Source organism: Berghia stephanieae, chromosome 5 (genome assembly GCF_034508935.2).
Source record: "Berghia stephanieae isolate SIO BIC M18660-M18661 chromosome 5, UCSD_Bste_1.3, whole genome shotgun sequence".
NCBI classification, from domain to species: domain Eukaryota; kingdom Metazoa; phylum Mollusca; class Gastropoda; order Nudibranchia; family Aeolidiidae; genus Berghia; species Berghia stephanieae.
Window position 1 is genome coordinate 74,711,566 of NC_088364.1, and position 22,963 is coordinate 74,734,528.

At 34.5% G+C, this 22,963-nt stretch overlaps 1 protein-coding gene across 1 annotated transcript in view; it reads left to right on the top strand.

Annotated features, from left to right (window-relative positions):
• LOC144973603 (dynein axonemal heavy chain 3-like) overlaps positions 1-19,205 on the top strand; it is a 90,625-nt gene extending 71,420 nt beyond the window's left edge. The window contains exons 64-76 of the mRNA XM_078916248.1: positions 144-260; positions 1,604-1,694; positions 2,305-2,411; positions 7,532-7,675; positions 8,221-8,384; positions 8,912-9,065; positions 9,723-9,851; positions 10,474-10,603; positions 10,925-11,060; positions 12,536-12,624; positions 13,804-13,919; positions 15,140-15,229; positions 16,078-19,205. Coding sequence (XP_078772374.1) covers positions 144-260; positions 1,604-1,694; positions 2,305-2,411; positions 7,532-7,675; positions 8,221-8,384; positions 8,912-9,065; positions 9,723-9,851; positions 10,474-10,603; positions 10,925-11,060; positions 12,536-12,624; positions 13,804-13,919; positions 15,140-15,229; positions 16,078-16,284 — 1,674 coding nt within the window. The 3' untranslated portion in view covers positions 16,285-19,205. The remainder of the gene's footprint in view (positions 1-143; positions 261-1,603; positions 1,695-2,304; positions 2,412-7,531; positions 7,676-8,220; positions 8,385-8,911; positions 9,066-9,722; positions 9,852-10,473; positions 10,604-10,924; positions 11,061-12,535; positions 12,625-13,803; positions 13,920-15,139; positions 15,230-16,077) is intronic.
• Positions 19,206-22,963: the final 3,758 nt, after the last annotated feature.

Genomic DNA, 22,963 nt, shown 5'->3' on the forward strand with positions numbered 1-22,963 from the left:
TACCTGTTGCTGTTGGCCAGGGACCCCTTGTAAAGCGCTTTGATCACATTTAGTGGATATTGTGCTATTTAAAATTTTTAAAAAAATTTCTTCTTTTTAAATTAAAAAAAAAACAACTGATGCAACTACTTTTAATTTCTCAGGGCCCCATTGCCGCTAAGATGATAGACAAAGCTATTGCAGACGGTTCTTGGGTGGTCTTACAGAACTGCCATCTTGCAACAAGCTGGATGCCCAGGCTGGAGAAGATCTGTGAAGAGGTTGGTATAACATCTTCCATATTATGATCGTCCCATTTGCTTCTACTTACAAACTGGTTAAATTACCGAGACATTTATATTTATTTATCATACAACTTATATGTAAATATTATGTCTTTTTAGATAAGAGGCCCTATGCTGCTTTAGACATGGTTAAGAAAATACATACTTAAACTAGTCATATGATAGGAGCTGTAAAAAGTATGTGTGTTATCATAATATCGTTTCACACTATGTAGTCTCGCGGTATGACACTTGCTTTTGGATCGTAAGGTCCTGGGATTGAACCTCGCTTGGAAAAGGCTCTTTACTCACATTCTCTCACCATACTCAGGTGTAAAGTGAGTACCTGGCCGTCAGCAGTGTTGTCTTTGTCAGAAAAAAAATAATTGTAATATCGCCTAACAGGCGTCATGTCTTGTTGTTTACGTTATGTGTTGTTGTTGGTCAGGGACCCTTTGTAAAGCACTTTGAGCATGTTTAGTGTATGTTGCGCTATATTAAAGCTCAATTAAAAAAAAAAAAATTTCACACCAAAGTTGGATCCATTTCATTGCCTATGGGCACGGAGCAAACATTCACGTCGTGCCTGTGTTAATTCCTCTCGAAGAGAGAACCGATTGCTACAACACGCATTAGTCAGTGGTAGAGGTGGTCAAAGGATAGATAGCCCCTCGGCTTCTACCATGGCTGGATCCAAGATTATGTCAATTACGTGTAGAAAAAATCTTTTAGTAGAGATGACCTTCATACTATTGAGGAGAGACTTATGAATCTTCCCTTTTTGTATTTGTTTTTGTTTTTGACACTGTCAAATCCAAACTTTATAATGAAAAGTAGCTATTACTTTATAATTAGTTTGATTTTTTGAAAATGATTTGGAAAAGTTTAATTAACAACTAGTTTTGCATGTTGACTATTTTCGAATAGAAATTTTAGATTGTGAAAAAAAAAATGTTTTTTTTACAAAGCTCAGAATCTTAACTCACTCAACCCTAACACCAACTATATCTGTAGTATACCCGGGGTTACTTTTACCCCATGCCTATTTATTACATTTTTTTTTCTGAGGCAAATTATAGGCGTAGTATCAAAGCTAATGTTCTTAATTTTTACATGTTAATGGTAGTTGAATAAAACTATTTATGCACGTTCTCATTTTGAATACATTTTTTTTTTCCAATTTTGAATAGTAGGAAAATTCTCTGGGATTGAGTGAGTTAAAACTTACATTGTTCAAAAGTGAAAATCATATGCATTCCATTGATCACGCTGCATTATATTTAATCTTTAGTGGCTTCTTCTCGTTATTATAAATAACTATGCAATACCTTCAATACTAGGTGATCATACCAGAATCCACCAACACCGAATTCCGCCTGTGGTTGACCAGTTATCCATCTGAAGATTTCCCAGTCTCAATCTTACAAAATGGTAAGTTTGTGTTATTTTTAGTGGAAGATGCTTGACTGCTGTTTGACCCATTCTTTCTGTTAGTGTCCTCCTCTATTTTCCCTTTCTTTGAAAATGCCCTATACACTTAGCGTTTCATTTTGCATTTCATAAACGACAAATATTTCGAACACCCTAAACCTTTCAATTGTCCATACATAAAAAATGTAAATGTGATTGTTACTGTTTGAAGCTTTATTTTTATATCTGAACATGTAATCAAATCACACCAACATATAAAAAAAATAAATTATAATCGGTGATATATTCCAGGGCTATCATTTCATGTGAATCTTTTGCAGATGAGTAAATGAGTACAAAGGGCTACTACAAGGTATTAAAGAAGTCAAGAAATAGTTATTGCAGACAGAGGTTTATGTCATTTTGTTAGGATTATTATTAAGGCATTCTCAAACAAATTAATCTTTGGAATATAATTGTATGCAATAAATACTCTCACGTCTCATTTTTATCAAATGTAGCATTATATCTGTCTAAATTGATACCGAATGTCCAATCTATAAATGCACACATGCGGGCAATTTTTCAATAAAAATGTCATGTCATCATCACATGTCCTTTTAACCTGTAGGTGTGAAAATGACGAATGAGCCTCCAAAGGGAATGAGGGCTAACCTTATCAGGTCTTATCTCAATGATCCCATCTCTGATCCAAACTTCTACGATGCATGCAACAAGGTTTGTTTCATTTGTTCAATGATCTTATTTCATCCGTGTTTCAGAAATTATATGTTATTTGATGAATTAGTTATCATTAGATTAAATATATTTTTATAATAAAAAAAAAAGATTAAGTGCTGTATTTTAAAAACTTGTATTTATATAACACTTATCCTTGGTAACCAGAACGCTCTAAGCCCTTCATATATTTTTTAATCGCCTGAATTGGGAACAGCATACTTTTATCACATAGGATGAGACATGCAGTCTGTAAGACAATTGTAATTTTAGAACAAAACAACGTTATTTTTACACCAAGGAACATTCGAATTTAACATCCATCATCAATACGACAAGGAAAATGTGTGCAAAATGCAATTCCAGGGGGAATAACCATTAAGGGGTCTAAATTTTGTGTTGTGAGGCTAAGTTTAAGGCTGAAAGTTTCTACTACAACAACTAACATAACAAATCATAGCTAAAACTGTTTTTTAAAAATAGAATATATTAGTTATTTTCAAAATATGGATATGCCATATTATATAGTGTTGGGTCTCCAGTATGAAAAGTTCATGCACAGCCGTTTACTGCTTTCACTTTAGTTCGACAGGTAAATTTTGCCGGACTCTAGTTCATAACAGATGGCGAGTCACGGCCTGTGCCGAAAGGGAGACTGAGCAATTTTTCCTATTTTGACGATTTTTTTCTCAAGTTCAAAGTGGCGTAGTAAAGATGCTATTAGATGCTGCAATAAGATATTTTAGAGTCATAACAAGTGGTTTACATACTTTTAGTTGATATAATTTTAGTAGATCATTTGGGATTAGATTTTATAGGAAATAACCATAAAAATGGGTCAGAAATTTTAATTACTTCAAACGATATAATCAAAAATTACATAGTTATCTGAGTTTATACAAATAAATGAGAAATACTGCAATAATCATCAATATTCACAGAGTAGAAATATATAAACAAAGTCGTTTTGTAATGAAGCATTGTTGAGATATCCGCTCACCTGTACAGCAATATCCTTTTTTGACAGCAATAAAAAAAAATTCGTGATCACCGAATTGTAGGGTTTGTTGATCAAATGATCAAAACGAACTGGTTTTAGTAATGGCAATTGACAATTCTTAGGAAAAGATATGTTATATGCATTCCTTTGACGTTTGTATAGATGTAAACTATATAATAATAATAATAATAATAATAATAATAATAATAATAATAATAATAATAATAATGATGATGAAGATAATAATTACAATAATAATAAGGATAACAATAATAATAATAATAATAATAATAATAATAATAATAATAATAATAATAATAATAATAATAATAATAATAATAATAATGATAATAATAATAATGATGATGATGATGATGATGATGATGATGATGATGATGATCATTTTCATGAAAATAATATAGTGGCTATCACCTAAACGCCTGCTAATTTTGGAAAAACGCATTAATTTCTCTTTAAAATAGCTTTCGAAATGCCCGTTTTAAAAAAAATGGAATTCGCCTATAATATGTCCCCCTGACAGAAAGGAATTAAAAATAGAAAGAAAGAGAGAATAAAGAATTTTACTGAATCATTTGCGGCCAAAGAATTGACTCATCGCCTCCGAGAGTTTTATTTAACTTCCCAACGCCCCAAATTACTATCATTCATTCAATATAATTTACTCCTCCCCACTCCACGCTCTCCAGCACTGTCCTTCCATGTCCCTCCAACCGCTTTCTTTCCATGGAGCGTCCAATCAGCTTTTTACAATTGCCCATTTCCAATTGGCTGCTGAATAAGGACAATTCTAATTTCAATTGTCCACCACTCGGTCATCAGCAAAGTCAAGAAAGCTCCTCCTACTCAAATCACACATACCCACGAATATGATAGGCCTTGTAGACCAGTCACTGGTCTTTGATGTTACACAACCATCCGCCAGCTTTGATCACATCGCTTTTGATGATGTCACTCAATATCTATCTTCTTCTCTCAACCCCGTTGACTGGACCACGAGTCAACATAAAAGAATGTCGCGGTGAGGTGCGAATCGTGAAGATGGAATGACGTAGCTGTGTTAAAGTTATAGGTTCAAAGTTCAATTGTCAGAGAGAACTGATGAGAGATTAAACTGAGGTGGTGTAATGAAAATTAGTTCGTGGTAAAACGTTGCATAAATTAGTTTTATGTTATGTACACAAGCATACACACACACACACTTACTCTCTCTCTCTCTCTCTCTCTCTCTCTCTCTCTCTCTCTCTCTCTCTCTCTCTCTCTCTCTCTCTCTCTCTCTCTCTCTCAGTGCTGCGACAAAAAAAAAAAAAAGGACGCCGACCAGATAGCTAATACTATTTAAAATGGAAATTTGTTGAAAATGGTCTGCTTATTGAACAACCAAAGCATCGTGGATAACAGAAATGATCATTGTGAATCAGTTGAAACACGTGATATCGATGTAATACTAATACTAGTAATAATCATGAAATATCAGTGTATTTATCTTACTCTTGATCACCACTGTAATAATAACAATATTATTATTATTGTTAATAATAATAAATAATAATAATAATAATAATAATAATAATAATAATAATAATAATAATAATAATAATAATAATAATAATAATAATAATAATAGTTGTAGTAGTAGTAAAAAATAAATAATATCCATTTTTTGACAATAAAAATCGTGATAAACGCATTGAAAAGGACGGAAAGGGGGGGGGGATTAATGATCAGATAATCAAAATGAACTGATATTTTAAAATAAATTGACAATCATAGGTAAAAATAAGTTATAAGTATTCCTCTGAACTTTGTATAGATCTTAACATATTTTTATACTTTTTATTAACATACGTAAAACCTCACGATTATTTTAAGGAACAGCTGATTGTTACATGTCACAGAAACAGCATCTAATTAATCAACCAACGTTCTGTTTTCTTTTTTTTCACCGGTGGAACTTCACTTGCTAATTCTGGAGCAGTTTGCATGAAATGTTTTTTGACCACATATTATCTCATTTGAGCCCTTTCACAGCTTATTCGGCAGAGTCCATTTGCATTGAGACAATGCTTGTTTTCAGTATGACCATTCATCTGAGTAAAGAAAAAAAAATATTAGTTATTATTGATGATGATGATGATGATGGTGAGGATGATGATGATGATGATGATGATGATGGTGATGATGATGATGATGATGATGATGATGATGATGATGATGATGTTGATGATGATGATGATGATGATGATGATGATGATGATGATGATGATGATGATGATGATGATGATGATAATAATAATAATAATATGAAGAAGAAGAATTGTAATAATAAGAGTTATAATAACATTATTTATTGTTAGTAATAATACGATAGTGATCGCCTAGATGCCTGCTAATAATAATAACGTAATAACTTTCCTTTAAAATATAGTTCTAAATGCACGTTATTCAAAATGGAATCCGCCTATATACCCACTCTGAAATATTTTTAGCAAAAATAAGATAGAGAAAGAAGTTTACTGTAGCATTTGCGGCCAAAAAATTGATTTATCACCGGTCAGCGAGAGTCTTATTTGACACCTAGACAACGCCCCAAATTACTTTCAATTCATTTCAAATTTACTCCACCTCTCCAGAAATTTCATCCCATGACCCATGACATCCAAACTGCTTTCTATCCATGGAGTGCCAATCACTGGCTGCTGAAAAAGGACAATTATAATTTCAATCGTCCACCAGTCGGTCGTCGGCAAAGTCAAATAAGCCCCTCCCACTCAAATCACATATCCCCTCGAATGCTCGGCATTGTAGCGCAGTCCACCGGGCTTTTGAGGTTACACAATCATCCGCCACCTTTGATTACATCGCTTTTTGATGATGTCATAATATATCTATCTACCCTCTTTTCTCACGCCCGTTTACTGTATCAACGGGCGATGTAGAAGAATATCGAGGGAAGGTGCGAATCGTGAAGACGGAATGGCAAATCGGTGTGAAAGTTATAGGTTCAAAGTTCAATGCAATAAAAATCGTTCCGTGCTAAAAATGTGCGTACATGAGTTTTATACACACACACACACACACACACACACACACGCTCTCTCTCTCTCTCTTTCTCTCTCTCTCTCTCTCTCTCTCTCTCTCTCTCTCTCTCTCTCTCTGTGTGTGTGTGTGTGTACTACTACTACTACTACTACTACTACTACTACTACTACTACTACTACTACTACTATTACTACTGCTGCTGCTGCTACTACGATTACTACTATTACTGCGCTATCATCATCAACATCATCATCATCATCACCATAAAACAACAACAACAACAACAACAACAACGTTATCATCACCATTGGACTCGTGTTCTTATGTCTCTGGAGTTTGTCTGAATACGGGACTATTTATTGTTAGCCAACAAAGAATTAGACAAGGTGTGTTTACACATTCATTGTGCAGAAACCTGTCATTACAAGTCGGTGAAATAAATGCTATATTAAAAGTAGATTATTACTCTTATATTTACTACCATGTGTTAGGGTAACAAAACTCAGATAACATCAATTTGAATTTTTTAAACAATTAAAAATGTTTTTCAGGTTAATTTTAAATAGAAAAATATACATGTTTCAAGAAAGAATAAAGTATACTCACCATTTCTTGATATTAATGAAAATAATTGCGTCTTGAAGATGAAAATGTGGCCGTTATATCCATATAAAATAGAAAAATATAGAAGAAGTGTATGGTCAGCAATTGCAGTGTAAAAATGAACGATTTTACGAAATCTGTCCTATAGCCTGACTGACAATGAAATCCAAGCGGTGCATTCTACCTGCAGGGATAAATATAGGCCAGTTTTCACGTTCTGGACATCTGTTATGACGTAACCACACGGTGGTCTCCCCGTCATCGACGGTGGGTCGTTCCCATTGGGGGTGAGGCGGTAGAAAACTAAAGTGAAAGATTTCTAGTGTAATAAACGGCTGTGCATGAAGTAATGAATGTTAATTATTTAAATTTAAAGTGTTGAGTATTTATCACTCTCATAATATTATTTACTCATCATTAAATCTTATTTCATATCTTTTGTTTCCTTTATTTATAGCCTGAAAAATGGCACAAGATGTTGTTCGGCCTCTGTTTCTTCCACGCCCTGGTCCAGGAAAGGAGAAAGTTTGGACCCCTGGGATGGAACATTCCCTATGAATTTAACGAGTCTGATCTACGTATCAGCATGAGGCAAATGCAGGTTTGTTGATATTGTCTTAACCCTTTCTTTACCAGCCATTTTCAGATTTTCCCCAAAATTTCACACCCAGCCAACACAAAAACAGACATTTCTTGCTCAAACAGAAAAGCAACAAGCGCATTCTATACATATTATGATTGTTCGACAATATGAGCTATAATTCAGAATGTCAAGTTTTTATAGCTATAGAAAAATAAAAATGCAATCTGGATGAGAAAAGTGACGGTTGCATCGTAACAAATGTGACGATTTTCCAATAGGTGGTAAGGAGAAGGTTAATATACACCACTCAGTAATAGTTTTATAAATACTTTAATTAATACAAGCCCCTCCCACGGCACAGCATTATTATTTTAAGTTCAACTCAATTTTTTTCATGGTCTTGTAATCATTCAAACATTTTCTTGTGAATACTCGAATATCCTTTTCTTTTCTGATTTTTCTTAAAACATGAGCACAACCCTTGTTTATGGTGACATTTATATATGTTTTAGAGCAGACAATTCAATCTAAATTTGTAATCTTTTAAAAAAAAATAATTTCAGATGTTCTTAAACGACTATGAAGAGCTACCGCTGCTTGCCTTGTCCTACCTGACTGGGGAATGTAACTATGGTGGGCGTGTCACCGATGACAAAGACAGACGTCTGCTCAATTCTCTGCTTTCCATCTTTTATAATGAGGATATTGTCTACAATGACGATTACAAGTAATAACGATAATGATGATGATGATGATGATGATGATGATGATGATAATGATGATAATGATGATAATGACCAACTATTTAAAAGCTGTTAAAATACATCAAGATGAAGGAGAATATTTTATTAAGGTGCATTTGTATTATTTGTATGACTATTTAACAATGGATCTTAATGAAAAAAAAACAAAAGAAGATTTATTCTTTATGACCAAGGGAACTCATTGACTCAGTCATTGTCTTTTATTTAGAGTATATTTTATTAGTCCCTACAACAGTCAACATACCTCTTTTAACTCACTCAACTCTAACACCAACTATATCGGTAGTTTACCCGGGTTACTTTTGCCCTGTGCCTATTTATTACATTTTTCTGAGACAACTTATAGACATAGTATCAAAGCTAATGTTTTTAGTTTTTGCATGTTAATTATAGTTGAATAAAACTATCTATGCACATTACATGCTCATTTTTAATACATACTCTAGGATTAAATGAGTTAACATCATCTCCCTCTTGTTTTCCTTTACAGGTTTTCTCCCAGTGGGGTTTATTTTGCTCCTCCAGAAGGGCCATACCAAAGTTACATCGACTACCTGCGTAGTTTGCCTCTGATTCCATCCCCTGAAGTCTTCGGTCTCCACGAGAATGCCGACATCACTAAAGACAACAAAGAAACATTCCAGGTGTGAATAATTGTTTTTGTCGTGTTTTTTTTTCTTTCTTGGAGAGTATAATGAAAGGAATGGTGGAGAGCGGCAGCATTTTAAAAAGAAACTCAACTAATCGCAGAGCGCGAGGCTCGAACCCAGGTCCTTCTGATCTGAAAGCGAGTGTCATACCACTAGACCACATAGCCACACTTTATATCTATTAAAAACAGTAGAAAGGCACGTAGGAGTCATGGCTTGGGTGTGGTCAATCCCCTTTAGAATTCAAGAAGTTAAGGACCGAAAAACTTGTTCGAGATGGGTTTCTTCTCTGAGGACCTTCTGCTTTAGCTCAACTGAGTTTATTTTCACCCTTAAGACTTTTATGCTGATCTTTGATTAGGACACTAGTTTATTTGAAAAAAAATACTTACCACCAGATCTTCGGACCCATCTACCCAATCACTGCTTGGTGGACAGAGGGGTAAAGAACCTCCCCCCTCCCCCAACTAAATCTGTGAATGCTCTTTTAATTGTGAGTTAATTACTCTACAAGAATAGGGCCTCTTACTTTGTCAGTTCTGTTGTTTTATTATTTGTTTATGAATCATTAAAGAAAAAATAATTTCAATCTATCACTAATAATTTGCTGTCTATAATTGATTACATTTATACCTTTATTTCCTGACTTAGTTGTTTGACAGCATCTTGCTGACGCTCCCAAGACAAACTGGAGGAGGTGGGCAGACGTCAGGTGAAGCCATGCAGTCTCTATCGACAGACATTTTGGGTAAACTGCCATCCAACTTTGACCTGGAGTTTGTAAGTCATATTCATTGTTTTCTCAATTTATTAAATATTTTGAGGCAACAGATTTTTATTTGTCACAGTCACGTGTTTAATGCCTCTCCTTTATTATACCATAGTTATTTGATTAGATTGTTGCTTTCTATCCAGCCAGTATGAGCAAAAACAAAATTTCTCTTCTGTTTGTATCGACATTATATTATTGCTTCCATTTTTAAATGATTTTTTATTTGCTTCACAATGTTTCATATATTGATACTGTTCGAGTTTCCAGTGATGCTTTCTTACGTACCAACTATTTGAATTATCGGTCACTTTATGTAATCTGGTTTTCTGTGACATTTGATTCAAACGGAATAACTTTTCTGAAGTGCCTTAAACCCAACCTGTGGTAAATATTTCCTGTTAAATAAGAATGTAGTAATTGAGATCTATCTTGCTACAGGTGATGTTGTGGTAGTTTGATTTACCTCCAAAGTTATACTTTGTGCACATTAATCTGTAAATAATTTATACGTCACTTCCTGCAGTTTTTCAATAGCTGCTGTTATGTATTGTTAAATAAGAAATGAATATCTTATATTGTTTTGCCTTATTTTTGAACTAACGACTAACTTTTCCATTTCTCCTACCCAAGGTGATGAACAAATACCCTGTGGTCTATAATGAGTCAATGAACACTGTGCTGAGACAAGAACTTATCCGATTCAATGCCTTGACAACAGTGGTGAGGTCAACGCTCATCAACCTGCAAAAGGCTATTAAAGGTGAGCAAAGAGCTTATTATAATGGCTCATAATCGACTTACATATATACATCTTATCTGCATCTTTGTTTCATATTTTTTCCCCGAGCTAACCACGCAATTAATTCAATATATTCTTTTTTCATTCTATATATGTAGCTTGATCCCTTCCCATCACTATATTATGGTAAAATCCTTGAATTCATTCTTTTATTGTTATGTTTATTCTACTGTGCTATTCATTTTAAAATTTATAAAATAATAATTCATTTTACGAAAATTCATATTCATATTTGCCATATTTGAATACAATGCTCTGTATCTTTTTTTTTTCCTCGTTCAGGTTTGGTGGTCATGTCTTCAGAGCTAGAGGAGGTCTTCAATAGCATGTTGGTGGGCAAAGTCCCTGCCTCGTGGGCTGCAAAGTCCTACCCAAGCCTTAAACCCTTGGGAAGTTATGTCACTGACTTACTAGCCAGGTGGATGTATAGGATTGTGAATATAGAACTCAAATGAAGACCACAGGGGAAAACGATCAAAGTCACATTTTACAGCTTTTGAGAAAATCAAAATTAAAGTTTGGAAACCCATTGAAAATGCCACATGATAATATGAATTGAACTGAATGTGAATTACTAAACGTATATATTTTGACCACAAGTCAGATGCATATAAAAAACAAGCTCTTGGTTGATTTTAATACCAAATAATTGTGACATTAGAACAGTAAGTGTCTTTCGGACTTTGATCGATTTTCCCCTGTGGCCTTCAAATGTGATTTTTAATATGTCTTAAATTTATTTAAATGTTGTAAAACAGTGTGCAACATCACTGTAATAGAGTAGGTTGGAGCCTGGGATGGCCAAAGCCATTCTGGAACCGGATTGTATCCCCATTCCGTCACATATCAGGGCGGGCCGTTTAAGGCTGGACATCTGGGATGGCCCAGTAACAGTCAACTCGAATTACTCCTTTTTGCCTCTAGTAGTAGTAGTAGTATCGTTCGGCTACACTTCTATGTTCAAGGTATCAATCCTGGTTCGGAAGTCATCATCACATTTGTTGATGGTTTCAAATCCCCCTTCAAGTTTTGTCTCTGGGCAATCTAGTACGAGGTGGGTTGCATCTTGTGGTGCTTGGTTGCACTTTGGGCATGTTGGTGATTCTTGGAGCCCCCATTTGTGCATGTTGGCAGCTGTTCTTGTATGTTTTGACCCAGTATTTTCTTGGTTGATCCTGTAGACCTGGGAGACTTTTTGCCTCTGATATGCCTCAAGCACCCCCCACCAATGTCAAGGCAGTGATCCATTAGGATGGCACACTCACTACATCAGTGAGGACTTATCACCTGTCCAACACGTACCCATTAATTGTGGTCAAGAGCCTGAAACTGCAGAACATCGAGTTAAACGGTGCGTTTTGATGAAGCTTTTGGGCAGGATCGTTGCGTACACGATTACGGCGATGAGTTTGCATTCTGGATAAAACGTCATAACATAGTAGTAGTGTGAGAACCATTCATTTGAAGCTGCTGACATCACTGTGACATACAAAAGCAAGCCTTTTTATATGCCATTTTAAAAAATAAATTCGCAATAATCCAAACAGTTATGTCAGTTCTGATATCAGCTATGATAGTGAGTGTAAAAGGTTTTATAAGAGCTCAGGTGGTCGCTGGTTTGGATAAGTAAGTAAGTAAGTATATCACATAAAAGTGATTTAGATCACCACCAAATTTTGCTGCATTCTTCTTTGGTTTCTTAAAAATTAGATACAAATACTGACTTTATTTTTTGTGTTCATATTATTGTTCATTTTGATTCTGAACTCCTCTCAATGAAAACAAGAAGAAAGGATAAGAAAGAGGTTGATAAATAATGATTCTTTACTCTTAATTCTTCTAAATCAAATGATTTCAAGACTTGCTTTCGTTTTCCATTCTTTCATCATACAGATTGAAATTCTTCCAGGACTGGATTGAAAATGGAGCACCACCAACCTTCTGGCTTTCTGGATTCTATTTCACTCAGTCTTTCCTTACTGGTTTGTTAATTATCATATCTGAAAAAATAAACACTGAATTAATAATAACTACAAATGTGTGCATTTATATTGCGCATTTTAAATGGCTTTCCATCTTTATACACTTTTTATTTTAAATGTTTTATTACTCCCCCCCCCCTCCTACAGGCCATTTGGAACTAAATTTTCATTCCATGCATTACAAGTCACATGTAGGTATTTATTTTATCACTGGCAATCTTACAATATCCGTCACTGCCTATAGCTAGGTACTCATTCATACCTGGATCAAATGATTGACTGCGGGTGGTTGGATGGGAGCATCACCCTTGAATCATATACCTATGATGTTCGCATGGGTGTACGATCCGATAGTGATGTCGTTTCTTCTTCTCTTTACTAGCCTATCCTGCTTCTTTGGTTTGTGATTGTATTTTTGACAGGGATATTTTTTTCCTGTAAATCCTCTGCCTGTTTGTTCTTGGTTATTTATAATTTAGCTTATGATATCTTTAGGTTATGATTTTGATTGACATTTGTACTATTTTTGTTAGATTGCTTGTTTTTTTGTTTCAGCGGTCTCTCATATAACCTCAATTGTGTTGGAAGAGACCTAAAGCAACAAACAAACAAAAAAATGATTGACTGTCTTGAGCTTTGACTTTTAAAGAATTAAACAAAAATGAATAAACTTGCTTAGGCAAATTAGCGACATCCTGTCTACAGCTAGCAACACGCATTTTTTGTTCATTCTAAAAACAAAATGTAGAGCATATCAACAAAGACCCGAAAGACAGTCCCCATCTTATTTTTCCTACCTCTTGATTCAAAGTGTTGGAACTATAGTTAACCTCTGAAAGAAAAGAAAATAGAATTTGCCTCTAAATAAACAGCTTTCTTTAAGCGTAAACACTGAAAATGTCTCTTGAATTCATCAATAGATAAAGGAATGGATATAACCCTAATTCTGATCCCAATGAATAAATGAAGAACTATTACTTGGAAAGCTCGTCTGATCATGAAATATGGATGGAATGTCTGTAAAAACAATATTGACATTTACATTACCTAATGTCATTGTGACATCCAAATGTAGAACATCCTCACTCCCCCCCCCCCCCCCCCCATCCCCCCCTATCAATACAACCCATGAATGCATTTTTAGAACTTATTTAACATTCTACTTTTGCCTCATTTCAGGCGTGTCCCAGAACTATGCCCGTAAGACGACGACTCCAATTGATTTGGTTGGCTTTGAATTCGAAGTTCTCAAAGATGAGAGAAGTTCTAAACCAGAAGATGGAGCTTATGTCTATGTTAGTTTTATTTATTTATTTATTTTTTTTAACTGCAACATTCTACTTTATTTTAAAAGATGGTCGGTATTATATATTTTTTGTATATGTCCAATAGCCTTGCTTATACTTATACATCCTTCGATGAATAACTAAATATTGTATGGCAGCTGATATATTTTTAAACAACTGTCTCTTACCCTAATAAAAGAGTGATAATGGAGAGGCTTTGGAGGGGAACAATACAGACAATGGATGTTTCGGGTACAAATCATTCGTGAGCGTGAATGAAACATTGGTGTGATTTCTATCATCCGTGCTCAACACTCCAACCACCATTGAATTGAGTACAGACGATACAAATTTATACTTCATTTTATTTGTTTTGTTTTCCACGTTCATTTGTTTAGTGTTGTGCTGACAAAGGGTTTGTACACGAAACGTCCATTATCACTCTTTTGTTAGCATTTTCACTATCCCAGGCTTCAGGCAGCCCCCTCCACTCTCTACTTCTTCTGTCTCTTACCCTAAAGTTAAACCCTCCAGCAAACCTTTACAGCCAAACTATCATGTGGCCGAGTACAAAGACATCGAGTTATACTATCCTTTTATACCAAGAATTCATTTTGATATCAATTAATTTCTTATTACTCCCCCTCTCCTCTTTTCACTTAATTAATTGCGCACCTTTTAGAAATATCTATTATTCTATTTTAATTTGTGCTTCCTTACAAAAGAGCATACTATTTCCTGCCCATCAATGTTTTGTTTATTCACCGTAACAACGCCACTACCACATTATCTCATTCATCTGTAGTGTTTCATTTATCCTGTTTTGTTGATAAAGGGGAAACCCGAAACATTCATTTGATCTGTTCTCGTAATAAAATCGAAGCATACATTCCATTTCATATTATTTATTTCCTCGAGCTTCGAGCAGCAACATTTACATTACTAAAATAAGGACATTTTTTTTTCACTCCTCCTTATTTGATCACTCACAATATCCAATCATGTAGGTTTGACTATCAATTTTACGGTGTTACGTCATCTTTGGACGACATCGTTGTAATCTTGTACTTTAAATTCCTCGTGCCTAGTTTTTTTATTTTTAATTTCTAAAGTAAATTAAGCTATAAAATAAATTTGCATTGTCTTAGTCAATTTTGATGTACATTAAATTTACAAAAACTTATGAAGACCTGTAATAGCTATTTTTATTCTTATTTTTCTTCATTCAGGGTCTCTATCTGGAAGGAGCTAAATGGGACAGAACTAACATGGTTATCGGAGAGTCAGCACCAAAGATCCTGTTTGATTTACTCCCACTGGTATTATTTTATAGCTTTTATTTCTATCTCTAATATTTATGCTAAAATCCTATTTGATTCACTCCCACTGGTAATATTTTATAGCTTATATTTCTATCTCTAATTTTTATGCGAATTTCATTTTTTTATCACCTTGTACAAGCGTTATGTAATATCGTGTAGAACCTGAATTTTGTGCTAGAAATACTAAAGACACAATTGAAATATGATGAAAAAAAAAAGCATATAATTCGACTTACTTTCAAGAAAATTCTTTTAAAGAACTTGTATATTAAACAACTATTTATTTCATTGATTTTAAAAAATGTAAGATAGCAGTGTTCATTAAATCAATGACTGTCTTTTTATTTCTCTTTTGCATTTATCATTTTTTCCCCCATTATTTTTCACAGAATACAGTTAATGATTTTGATTAATTTATTGACAATAAATCCTATTTAAATGAATTAAATTGAGCTTTATTTAGCGCAATATCCACTACATGTGCTCAAAGCGCTTTACAAGGGGTCCCTGGCCAACAGCAACACTTAACATTTAGGACGGGACATGACGCTCGTTAGGCGATATTACATTTTTTTTTCGAACAGAGACAATGCTGTTAACGGCCAGGTACTCATTTTACACCTGAGTACGGTGAGAGAATGTGAGTAAAGAGCCTTTTCCAAGGAGTCAACTATGCGCCAAGCGAGGCTTGAACCCAGGATCTTCCGATCCGAAAGCGAGTGTCATACCACAAGACAACATAGCCTCACAAGGATAGACATGAATACTCATAAATCCTATTTTAACTCACATATCTGTTTACACGTCATGAATACAACTCACTTCAACTTCTCCTTGTTCCCCAGATCTGGCTGAAACCAAACCGCATCGATCAGTTCACCAAGGTGCCTAGTTACACATGCCCTGTCTACAAGACGAGTGCCAGAAGAGGTGTACTTTCCACTACTGGTCACTCTACCAATTTTGTCATGATGATCATGTTGCCGTCTAGTCAACCAGAAAGCCACTGGATTAACCGCGGAGTGGCTGCTCTGTGTCAGCTAGACGATTGATCTCAGGATTTTCATTTTATCTCTTTCTACCTTTTTATTTTGAAAATAACTAGAAATATCCTTTTTTTTTCACAGAAAGCCAAAAAGATTGTTTATTGACATTTACTATATCAGTCTTTTCATTGATAATATTGTGACTGCCGTTCGCTTGTTGGACGATGAATCATCTCAGCCCAGTTATTCCCTGGATTCTTTTCAGCCAAATGTTTGATATAGATATGGATTTAAAATAAAAAAGAATCCTTATAAATTGAATTTAATATTGATTTGTATAAATGATGCATGTAAAGTTAATGTTGAAATATCAAATGGCCTAACTTGTCGTAGTTATATTTCAGTTTTTATTTAATGATGTTGAATATCTACAAAATCTATTTTGTACTTTGGAGCATAAGGGAATATTTTTTTTTTAAATTTGGTATCGTTCCTCGATCAATAATAAGATAAATAAATGAATAATATTTAAATGATCTTAATAAAGAATGTATTTAAATGATAATCAAATTCCAATAAGAATTTGGACAGATTTATCGGTTTTCATTTCAGGGTACCAAATTCAGTTGCATAAAAATGATGATTTAGTTTATTTTGAAAAATATAGTCGAAGCTCATGACAAGAATACAAGTGCAGCATGTGTAATAGTTGTCAATTGTTTATTTCCTTTGCCTTATCCCTTTGTATGCTTTAAACATCGGAAAGCCTTTCTCCCGAATGCTGCTGAATGTTTTCTGTTTCAGATTTAGACTATGCAGCTCTACGTTTTATAATATCAATGACAATAATGTTTGAATCAAGAACAGTGAAACAAAATGTCTCATCTTTAAGTCTTTATTGTCAAAGTTTTATTTCACTTTAACCCGACATAATATCGTACCGTTTTTATCCAGAGAGCCGATCCTATGATGCTTGAGTCGAATTGACGTCACTGCTTTCTTGGTGAAAACAGTATAAAGTCGTAACCAAGTAAATAATGAGAGAAATAATGAGTTTTGGAAAACGCCCAGTCTTGGCTTTAAAGAGTTAATGCTGCTGCATGTTGTCTTTATTGTTTACTCGGAATTTCAATTCCTATTCTTAAAACTGCTGATTAAAAACAAACATTTGTATGTCATTTACAATTTTATTCCCGTCGATGATTCCATCCAGATTTGTGATACACTTTATATTATACAAATTAATGCTGTGATATTTACTTCTATACGTATATATAGCTATGCATTCTGTAAGCTGTAAAGTCTAAATTCTGTAATCATATACGATAAAATTTATGATCGCAGCATTTAGGGTTCACGGTCCTACAAAATAATGTAAAGAATTATTAGGTTTTGTACAAATATATGTTATAGGATAAACTCGTATGTGATTATTTTTTATTTTTTATACAATGCAAATGTTAATCCCCCCCCCCCCCCCCCATTCCCCCGTTATGTTTAAAGTGAAAATTAAATATGTGTGAAGCCAGTAGTATCTAATAACTTGTCATACAAATTGAAGGAAGTAGGTACAATCAAGTCCCGATTATCTGGCCTTATTTATTTAATTTCTGAGATAAATCGATCCTGTGGGTATGAAATAATTATTTTACACTTTTTAAAGTAATATATTGCCTCATCAGGTGTATGTCAGGTGTATAAACTATCATCTTTTTATTGTCTTGTAGAAAAACTAATTTTCTTAATAAGGTATGATTACAATGTTTTAAAAGTTGTCTCTTTAAAATCCCGATGTTCGTATCATCATGAATGATAAATGTTATTAGTGGACACATTGCCGGTCATTACTGTTATATCTAAGGTGCTGATCGAATGTCGTATATTATATCTCTACGTCCAAGATGATGAATGACCAGCACCGTTATGTTAAATGTCGACATCAGGATGATAAATTTATTACAATTACCATACGTTAAACATTCGAACTTTTTAAATTCCGGGATTGAAATCTTTACTACAATTCATTTCCCCTTTATTGCTTATAAAAATTTATTTGACGGATTGAAAAGATAATAGAACATATTTTAAATGCCTGATTAGGATAATTTAGGGCTTTCGCTTATTCCATATTTTAAAGATTGATATGCAGATAATTTGTTGGTCTGTTGCATGTTTTATTATTTCTCTTATCATTTATTTCTCTTTATTTTCATTTGATGAACTACTTAAATTTATTTTGGTGTAATGCTCTGTCATATACACTATCATAATCAAAAGTTTGTTATATGTCGTGTGATAAAATTGTTTTATTGTCTCTTTTCTTCTATTTTTACATTTCAAAACTGCTGATGAACTAAGATAAAATAATTTACTGTCGATAAAAGAATAATTTTATTCAATGAATATATTTACCATTGTTTGATTTTGTTTCTAAATATAGAAATCCATGTTGCCACCCTATAAAGACCAAAGCCGTAGCATTAGTTTGACAAAGTCGTAACTATATTTGATTGTACTCCAGCATTCTATGATTAAAAGCATTGTTAGACGCAGCCTATAGTCGAGATAGTGATATGTAGCAAAATATTATATACTATCGCTATATTTTGTTTACTTTCAAATATATACTGCTGAAGTTTGTTACAAAATTCTAAATATACTGATCACATTATCTTTCTTATTATTGTTCTATTTTGTTGTTTTGTTTTTTATTTTTTTTATGTTTGTCGTTTTGTTATTGATGCCTGTGATTTACCATGCAATACTTTTTATACTATACGACTACACTTTAAAAACAAAGAAAAAAAAAAAGAAAAGAAAAGATAAGACGGTTGTAAATATTACAAATTGTTGTGTAATGAATATTATAAATACATAGGACCAGTTTGTTTCATTTCCAGTAGCACCGAGTCAGAATATTTTGAAATGTGTGTGTTGAACTGCTTTTATCCAATAAATGCTGGAGAAATATTTGCTCCACAAAATTATCAATTTTCTCTGACTTTAAATCTGTTACCCCTTTTACTTTTACTTTTATTGACTTTTGAGATTTACAATCTCACAGGCCCCTAAAAAAAAACCCATGTTGGGAAAAGACACTTGAATTTTTTCATTTGCATATGGAGCATAATACTGTCTCGTTTTGCTTTGTAACTGGGAGGTCCTGCGACACACAAAAAAAATATTTTTAATTGGGCTTTTATATAGTGCGGTGTAATATCCACTAAACGTGCTCACAGTGCTTTAAAAGGGGTCCCTGGCCAACAGCAACATGTAACATGTAGGACGGGACATGACGCCTGTTAGGCGATATTACAATTTTTCGGACAGATACAACGCCAGGTACTCATTTTACACCTGAGTACGGTGAGAGAATGTGAGTAAAGAGCCTTCTCCAAGGACTCACCTATGCGCTGAGCGAGGCTCGAACCCAGGACCTTCCGATCCGAAAGCGAGTGTCATACCACTAGACCACATTGCCGCGCGCGCGCACACACACACACACACACACACACACACACACTCACCTGCCACGCTATAATATGGCCATGAGCTGGTCATCTCTCTTTAGCCCCAGTTCTAACTGCAATCCATAGTGGCTTGTATATATGAAGGATTAAATTATAATCTTATTGATGCCATGTGTTAGGTAAAACATTCATGACATCTACTAGCTGGATGTAACACACAAACACACAAAACTATGTGTAATCTTGAACGTCTGATATAATGTAGTGAGATCTAGTCAATAAAATGGCTGTCTAAAAACAATACCAAAGAGCTGAGTGACGTCAACATTGTTCCTTCTGTAGAGATACTAGTAGATCAATACCAAATAGAGAAGGGCTATCACGTTTTTACGTTTCCAAAAAATATTCCTCTTTAAGAACAAAACAACAACAACAACAAATTTAAAAATTAGCATGTACATAGTGCAATATCCACTAACCGTGTTCAAAGCGCCTTACAATGAGTCACTAGCTAAAAAGCAACACTTAACATGTAAGACGAGACATACGCCTGTAAGGCAGTGTTTACAATGTTTTTCTGACAGAAACGACGCGGTTCATGGCCAGGTACTCCTTTTACACCTGAGTACAGTGAGTAAAGAGATTTTTCCAAGGACTCAACTATGTGTTGTTCTAAGTGGAACTCGAACCCCGGTTGTCGACATTTAATCCAGCTGTGTTCTGCGAGATTGCTTGTCTGCCCGTCGGAAGTTCGAGACAATTCTTTGCCTTGACCAAGGAACTGATGGGACAACAGACGCAATCAGCTCTCCCGTCTTTAATCGATCGTGCAGATCTACCAACTCGCTTTGGTCAATATTTTAAAGAAAAAACGGATACCATCAGGAAAGAACTTTCATCTGAATCGATCCAAACAACAGTTGACAAGTTTCATGGTGATTCATTAGCAAATTTCTCAAAGATCACTGAAGCTGACTAACGTGACTGCATTATATCGTCTTCAACTAAAAGTTGTGATTTAGACCCCGTAAAAACTGCCATGCTAACAAAAATGCATTGATGTAATTTTAACACCATTTACATGTATTGTAAATAATTCGTTGCAGTCAGGTGCTGTACCAGACATTTACAAAGTTGCTCATGTCAAACCCCTTTTGAAAAAACCTGATCTAGCTAAAGATAACTTAAAAAAATATCACCCTGTCTCTAATCTTCCTTTTCTCTCTAAAATCTTGGAAAAGCTTGTTTTGAAACAATTACTGTCTCATCTTAAAAATAATTGTCTTGAAGAAAAATTTCAGTCGGCTTATAGGCAACATCAGTCGATAGAAATCGCACTTGTTAGAGTTGTTAATGATCTTCTCTCTGTTATAGTCAATGGCCCATGTTCTTTGCTGAATTTGCATGACCTATCGTCCGCTTTTGACACTATCGATCACAATCTTCTCCTCAAACGTCTTGAAATTACGTATGGCATGTCTGGTGCAGGGCTTGATTGGTTTTGGTCATATTTGTTTAATCGTAAACAGATTATTACGGTGGATGAATATAGATCTGAGGAAATCATTCTTAATTGTGGGGTTCCCCCAGGGTTCAGTACTTGGACCCGTTCTTTGTGTTCTGTACGTAGGCCATCTGTCGAAAATCAGCAGAAGCTTCGGTCGGTCTTACCATCAATACGTCTCCAACACGAGAATTTTAAAAGAAGTATCAGCCATTAGTAAGAATTGTTTCCAAAATATCAAGAAATGGATGAATGAGAACAGTCTGAAATTGAATGATAATAAGACGGAGGTGTGGGGCACAGGAAGTGGAAAAGTGAAACAGATTTGAAGCTGGGGGATGCTTCCATTCATATTATTGACAAAGTGAAAAACCTCGACAGATTCTTGGACTCCGGACTGTCGATTTTGCGTTTCGCAATATAATCTGAGACGTCTTCGGATTGTCCAGAACAGCGCTGTCAGACTAGCATGAAGCGTAGGTGTGATTCTGCCAAAACCTCTGCTTCATGACCTACATTGACTGCTTGTTGAGAAAACGATTAAATTCAAAGGTTGTGTTTTTGGTATATCATTGTCTTGAAAGTACTGCCCCTTCCTACCATTCGGAACTAAGTGAAATAGATTCAAAACCCCGCCTCTAACGTTCGGCCAGTGATTCCACAAACTAGTTGTCCCTCAAATACGCAAAAATGCTGGAATGAGATCCTTTCCTCATTTCGGACCCTCTGTTTGGAACGCCTTACCACAGAGCATTCGTGAAAAAGAATCTATGCCTATTTTTAAACGCTCGCTTAAAACATATGTTTCGATTTTGATCTTTTTTAAAGCTGTTATATTAATTTTTGTTCTTTAACTTGAAAAAGGTCGACAGGTTAAACATGGTAAATGTGACGCATGTTGACAAGCGTGGGATTAATCCACTAATTTCGAACAGCGCTCTAATTGTCTAAGACAATGTTAATGTAACTCAAACGAATCTCCAAGCACTCTCGCCCACCAACAGAGAAATTGACCTATCTGGCCTTTTCAGTCAAAACAGCATATATTAAAAAATTGATCTATTTGAGAATAATCATCTTTCTTCGTTGTTGATCATTGGATAATTGGGGGGAAAAATAGACAGAAGAGAACAGTGAACTTTGATAGAAAAGAGAACTTTTTTTCTGAGAATTTCATTCATGAAATATTCCCAATTACAAAAGAGTAAGTTTTAACGTTTTGTTTTTTTCTCCAGTAGTAAGATAACTTCCGTTGACAACAACAGCCAGGCACTCATTCATATCTATGCGCTATTTATATATTCTTCTCTTTTAGCACTTACTTGCTTTCTACAAACCGGAAGACCTCATTGAGCTCTGTGCAATGAATCATTCCATGACAACCAAATTTACAGTAAGCCTTGTATGGTTAGAGATTGTGAAAAAAGAAATGTCACCAATATGCATTTATTAAGTGATAAATTTATATTGTACATTCCGCACGACAAAGAAATTAAAAAGAGAGAAAAGAAAACATCTGAAAATCAATACAGTTCTCGAAGAAAGAAAATAAAAGTAGTAAATAAAACTTTGATGGAATAAAAAACAAACAAACCCAGCTTAATAGTTAACAGTGACAACGATATTGACAAAGTTGTTGATAAGAGTTTACAGTATTTCCTGGCCCTAATTAGGAACAAACCTTAATCCGTGGATAATCCCTCTGTCGCCAATCCCTGGTTGTAAGTCACTAATAAGAGTTTGGCTAATTTGGAACGGTGACCAAGCTGAC